This window comes from Cebus imitator, unplaced genomic scaffold (assembly GCF_001604975.1).
Source record: "Cebus imitator isolate Cc_AM_T3 unplaced genomic scaffold, Cebus_imitator-1.0 Scaffold280, whole genome shotgun sequence".
NCBI lineage: Eukaryota > Metazoa > Chordata > Mammalia > Primates > Cebidae > Cebus > Cebus imitator.
The window spans coordinates 1,693,012-1,699,461 of NW_016107595.1; the positions used below are offsets into that span (position 1 = coordinate 1,693,012).

At 54.3% G+C, this 6,450-nt stretch overlaps 1 protein-coding gene across 1 annotated transcript in view; it reads left to right on the forward strand.

Annotated features, from left to right (window-relative positions):
* The window catches only part of MAP1S (microtubule associated protein 1S), a 15,113-nt gene extending 12,375 nt beyond the window's left edge, over window positions 1-2,738 (forward strand). Inside the window, exons 6-7 of the mRNA XM_017501261.1 lie at window positions 1,453-1,688; window positions 2,503-2,738. Coding sequence (XP_017356750.1) covers window positions 1,453-1,688; window positions 2,503-2,658 — 392 coding nt within the window. The 3' untranslated portion in view covers window positions 2,659-2,738. The remainder of the gene's footprint in view (window positions 1-1,452; window positions 1,689-2,502) is intronic.
* The last annotated feature ends 3,712 nt before the right edge of the window (window positions 2,739-6,450 follow it).

A 6,450-nucleotide genomic window follows, 5' to 3' on the forward strand; every position in this document is an offset into this window, starting at 1 on the left:
TAGAGATGGGGTTTCACCATGTTGACCAGGATGGTCTCGATCTCTTGACCTCGTGATCCACCCACCTCGGCCTCCCAAAGTGCTGGGATTACAGGCGTGAGCCACTGCGCCCGGGTTACTGTGATGTGTTAATGATAACACTGATTTTTTGTTTCATATGTTGAACCATCCTTGCATTCCAGGAATAAGTCTGACTTAGGGAATGTAATCCTTTTAATATGCTGCTGAATTAGGCTTGTTAATACTTTGTTGATTTTTTTTACATTATTGCTCATAAAGGCTGTTGAACTGCCATTTTCTTGTAGAATTAAATATCTGTGTCTGGCTTTGGTATCAAGACAATTCTGGCCTCATAAAATGAGTTAGGAAGTGTTCCTTCCTCTTCAGTTCTTTGAAAAGTTTGAGAAAGGCTGATGTTAGGTCTTTAAATGTTTGGTGAAGTTCCCCAGGGCTTTTCTTTGTTGGGAGGTTGTAAATTAGTTCTCCTTGCTAGCTACAGATGTATGCTGATTTTCTTTGTCTTCGTGATTGTGTCTTGGTAGTCTTTGTGTTTCTAGGAATGTGCCCATTTCATTTGAGGGTATGTATTTGTTGGCGTACAACCCTGAGTACGCCAGTACCCTCAAATGAAAAGGGGGTTAGTACTCTAACCCCCTGAGCTGGGCAGTAGCCGTGATTGTAAGATGTAGGGTCAGATAGGCTTCTTGTGCCCGAGACCCAGCTGCTTCCTTTCAGTCCCCTTTGGCCCTAAGGTCAGGGTTGGACCAGGCCCCCAGGGCTGCTGTCTCATCCCATCCAGCACCCCCGTGCTGCTCCTGGGCCCACCTCTCAAGGTCCTCTCCACCCACTCTGGCTCCCCATCACCCTTGGGGCAGGGATTCTGTCTTGCTCACAGCCATGTTTCAGGGCCTGGTGCCCAGGAGGTCCTGATAAACACCCCTTGAGCAAGTGAACCAGACAGATGCCGCAGAAGTAGCAGAGTGGTCCAGGCACTGGCTGCTTTCAGGGCTCAGACTCTTAAACCCTCTTGCAGGGAGCATTCCCTGACTGCCACCCACCCCTGACCCTGGGGATGTCTGTGTCCAGGGAATGGCTGGGGATGAGTCTGGCCCTTGTCAGAGGGGTGGCCGGTGGTATTTGCAGAGTGAGTAAAGAGTCACTGGAGCCAAGGTGTGGTGACAGGCACCTGTAGTCCCAGCTACCGGAAAGGCTGAGGTGGGAGGATCACTTGAGCCCAGGAGTTTGAGGTGAGCCTAGGCAGCATAGTGAGACCCCGTTTCTTAAAATAGGCGATTCACTGGAGTCATGAGAGCACCAGGGCTCCCCAGGAAATTCTGCGATCAGGCCTCCTGCTGAGGAGGGAGCTGCTCTGAGTGGTGCAGGTGGAACTGGGAGCCTCAGCACCTCCCCAGCCCCGAGCTCATCCCTGACTCCTCATCTCCCCGTCCGCAGGGTCAGCCAGCAGCCGGCCCGGAGCATCCGCCATGTCCGCCAAGTCCCCGGTGTACCTGGACCTGGCCTACCTGCCCAGCGGAAGCAGCGCCCACCTGGTGGATGAGGAGTTCTTCCAGCGCGTGCGCGCGCTCTGCTACGTCATCAGTGGCCAGGACCAGCGCAAGGAGGAGGGCATGCGGGCCGTCCTGGATGCGCTGCTGACCAGCAAGCAGCAGTGGGACCGTGACCTGCAGGTGCGTGTCACCCCGGGGACTCTGGCGTTAGTAAGCGTAGTCAGCACAGGTGGGGAGAACCACCCTCGACTCTCAGAGACTAAGCTGCATCCCCCAGGCCACACAGGGATGGGGGCAAACGTGGGAGTCTCACACGCCCAGCCTTTAGGGACCCCTTCAGACTCTGATTCTGTCACACCACCGTCCTCATCGGCTGTGCCGGGAGCCTGGGGGAAACGCAGGGCCTCATGAAGCCTCGTGGTTCTGTCCCTTTCCCAGACACCTTGTCACTTAGCCGTTGTTTCCTTGTGAGACTTAGCTGGGATGGAATAGGTGGGCCATGCAGTGTCTGTGCGGCTGAGAACCCACCCCCATGACTGCATGAAGCTGAGCGATCGAAAACAAGCATTGCAGGGCAAGGCCCGTGTGGGCATCTCACACCACAGCCCCTCCCTCACGAAGCTGCTAGTCTGGCTTCCAAAGAGTGTCCTTGTAGGGTGCACGGCCTGGGCAAAGGCCCAGAGGTATGAAAGAGGTTGGCATGTTCAAGGAGCAGGGGAGACCCAAGCAAGCAGAGAGGGAGCTCGGGCCAGGGGAGGCCTTGCAGCGGAGGGACTTGTCTCCTGTGCGCCGAGAAGGTTCTTTGGGTGCTGGTTGGGAGGAGCAGGGTCCTCACAGACAGGCCGACCACCTGTTGGAGCAAACAAGATCTAAGAAAGGCCTGGAAAGACCTCGAATGCCAGGAAAGGAAGCCGACTTGGGCCCCAGGCCATCAGGGCAGGGGGTACCCCTCTCACTGGTGTTCCACCCTCTGCCTCCCCGCCCCCGCCTACAGGTGACCCTGATCCCCACCTTCGACTCGGCTGCCATGCATACGTGGTACGCAGAGACGCACACGCGGCACCAGGCGCTGGGCATCACTGTCCTGGGCAGCAACAGCATGGTGTCCATGCAGGACGACGCCTTCCCCGCCTGCAAGGTGGAGTTCTAGCCGCCGCCCACACGCCCCACACCCGCCCCCCGCCCTGCCCCTAGACTCAGCCGCATCAGAAATAAACCGTGATCGCACTTCCTGTGGCCTCTCTTCTTTCTGTGACGGGAGACTCGGCATCTACCTCCCGGTCCTGCGGGCAGGGGCAGCTTCCATGGACTCCCCAGCGACCCTACGGTCAGGCCCGCTCCGGCCTCCATGTTGCAGCTGGGAGAAATGCAGCCTTTGCAGGGCCGGGTTTGGGGAAGGAGGCGCCTCTCAGAGTTAATGACCACTGCCCGGTGAAGATCCAACGGCGGCCTCCACCCCGGCCCAGTAACCTCGAGGGGCCCAAGTGACAGATGTGAAGTAGCTACCTGACAGCCTGTCACACAAACCATCAAACAGAAGCTCCCCTGCCGTCTCTAGAGGAGATGGAGGCTTGTTCCGGAACGTCGCACTCCGCAGGAAGGCCTCACAGAGGAGTCTGAAATCAGAGACGGCAAAGCAGCCGCGTCCCGAGTCTTGCCCTCTCACCCCTCCGCACAGACACAAGCACTTAGGTTCACTGTTAGAATCACTGTCGCCTCTACTGTGTTGGATGGCAGCCAGCCCCCAAAACACATTCAGCCGCTGACCCCCGATACCAGTGAAAGTGATGTTACTTTGAAAAAGGATCTTTGTAGATATGATTTTGTTATTATTATTTTTTGAGATGGAGTCTTGCTCTGTCACCCAGCCTGGAGTGCGATAGTGTGATCTCAGCTCACTGCAGTCTCCACCTCCCAGATGCAAGCAATTCTTGTGCCTCAGCCTCCCCAGTAGCTGGGATTATAGGTGCCCGCCACCACGCCTGGCTAATTTTTGTATTTTTAGTAGAGAGTGGGTTTCACCATGTTGGCCAAGCTGGTCTTAAACTCCTGACCTCAAGCGATCCACCCACCTCAGCCTCCCACAGTGCTGAGAATATAGGCGTGAGCCATTGCACCCAGCCTTTGCAGATGCAATTAAATGAAGGAGCTCGAGAGATCACCCTGGATTGTCCACATAGGCTCTGCATCCAGTGACGGGTTCCTCTGAGAGACAGAGGGTGGCTGGGCACGATGGCTCACGCCTGGAATCCCAGCATTTTGGGAGGCCAAGGCGAGTGGATCACTTGAGCCCAGGAGTTTAAGACCAGCCTGGGCAACATAGCAAGACCCTGTCTGTACTAAAAATACAAAAATTAGCTGGGTGTGGTGGCACACACCTGTAGTCCCAGCTACTCCAGAGGCTGAGGTGGGAAGATCACTTGAGCCTGGGAGGCAGAGGTTGCAGTAAGTCAAGATTGAACCCCTGCACTCCAGCCTGGGTGACGGAGTAAGATACTGTCTCAAAAAAAAAAAAAGAAAACACAAGGCCAGAAATGGGAACAATGTGGCCATAAGCCAGGGAATGACAGGAGCTACCAGCTACTGCTAGAAGAAAGGAAGCCTCCTCCCCTAAGCTCCAGTGGGAAGTATGGCTCTGCTGACTTGATTTTTGAACTCTGGGCCCCCAGGGCAGTGAGAGAAGAAATTCGCCTGGTTTGTGGTTATTCATTATGGCAGCCGCAGGAAACTTACATGGCATCCATCACACATCCTAAGCGGGCAGCAAAACTGCTCGCTCTCTGGCAACGGTGGCCAGAATCACTTCTGTGGCTCTGTGAGATCCTGTGGGCTTCTTCCTCTGGTGGTGTCATCAATGTCTGTGTCAGCTCGGGCTGTCATAATAAAATACCACAGACTGGCCAGGCACGATGGCTTACGCCTGTAATTCCAACACTTTGGGAGGCTAAGACAGGCGGATCACTTGAGGTCAGGAGTTTGAGACCAGCCAGGCCAACATGGTGAAACTCCCGTCTCTACTAAAAATACAGAAATGTGCTGGGTGCAGTGACATATGCCGGTAATCCCAGCTACTCGGAAGGCCGAGGCAGGAGAATGACCCGATCCTGGGAGCCGGAGGTTGCAGTGAGCTGAGATCGCACCACTGCACTCCAGCCTGGGCCACAGAGCAAGACTCCATCTCAAAAAAAAAAATTAATTCACCTGAACAGAGTTTAGAGCATTCCACTGTGGTTGAAGGAAAGCAGCTGAGCAACATCCTGTCTGAAGAAAAGGACAGAAAAAAAAAAAAAGAAAAGAGGAGAGGAGGGGAGGGGAGGGGAGGGAGAGGAGAGGAGAGGAGAAAAATACCGCAGACTGAGTGGCTTAAATAACGGACTTTTTTTTCTTTTTTGAGATACTGTCTCACTCTGTCACCAGGGCTGGAGTGCAGTGGTGCAAACACAGCTCACTGCAGCCTCGACCTCCTGGGCTCAAGCGGTCCTCCTTCCTCGGCCTCTAATGTAGCCATGACAAGTGTGTACCACCATGCCGGGCTAGCTTTTTTATTTATTTATTTTGAGACAGAGTCTTGCTCTTGTTGCCCAGGCTGGAATGCAGTGGCATGATCTTGGCTCACTGCAACCTCCGCCTCCCAGGTTCAAGCAATTCCCCTGCCTCAGCCTCCCAAGTAGTGTACAGGTGTACACCACCATCTTCAACTAATTTTGCTATTTTTAGTAGAGATGAGGTTTTACCATGTTGGCCAGGCTGGTCTTGAACTCCTGACCTCAGGTGATCCACTCGCCTCGGACTCCCAAAGTGCTGGGATTATAGGCATGAGCCACTGTGCCCAGCACCTTTTTGATTTCTTGTAGACAGGGTCTTGCTATGTTGCCCAGGCTGGTCTTGAACTCCTAGGCTTAAGCAGTCCTCCCACCCTAACCTCTCAAAATGCTAGACGACAAGTATGAACCACTGCATCCAGCCCTGACATTTCTTTCTCATGGTTCTGGAGGCTGGGAAGTCCAAGATGAAGCTACTGGCCGACTTGGGTTCAGGTGAGGGCTCTCTTCCTGGCTTGCAGACAGCCACCTTCTTGCTGTGTCTTTACATGATGGAGAGAAGGGGGAAAGAGACAAGCTCTGCTGTGTCCCTCCCTATAAGGGCTCTAATCCCATCACAAGGGCTCCACCCTCATGACCTCATGTGATTTCGGCTCATTGCAACTTCCGCCTCCCGGGTTCAAGTGACTCTTCTGCCTCAGCCTCCCAAGTAGCTGGGATTACAGGTGCATGTCACCACGCCCAGCTAATTTTTATACTTAGGAGAGACGGGGTTTCACCATGTTGACAAGGATGGTCTCGATCTCTTGACCTGACGATCCCCTCACCTCGGCCTCCTAAAGTGCTGGGATTACAGGCGTGAGCCACTGCGTTGGCCTTAATTTTTGTGTTTTTAGTAGAAATGGGGTTTTGCCATGTTGGTCAAGATGGTCTCAAACTCCTGGCCTCAGGTGATCCACCCACCTCGGCCTCCCAAAGTGCTGGGATGCCAGGCATGAGCCACCATGCCCAGGCCAGGCCTTTTTTCCTTCTTTTGAGACAGGGTCTCACTCAGTCACCCAGACTGGGCAATAGTGGTGCAATCTTGACTCACTGCAACCTCTGCCTCCTGGGCTCAAGCGATCCTCCCACCTGAGCTTCCCGAGTAGCTGGGACTATAGGCACGCGCCATCACGCCTGGCGAATTTTTTGTATTTTTGGTATAACCGGGGTTTCACCATGTTTGCCAGGCTGGCCTTGAACTCCCGACCTCAGGCGATCCACCCACCTTGGACTCCCAAAGTGCTTGGATTACAGGCAGGAACCACTGCACCTGGCCCTTTTTTTCTTTTGAGACAGGATCTCACTGTGTTGCCCAGGCTGGAGTGCAGTGGCATGATCATGGCTCACTGCAGCCTCCA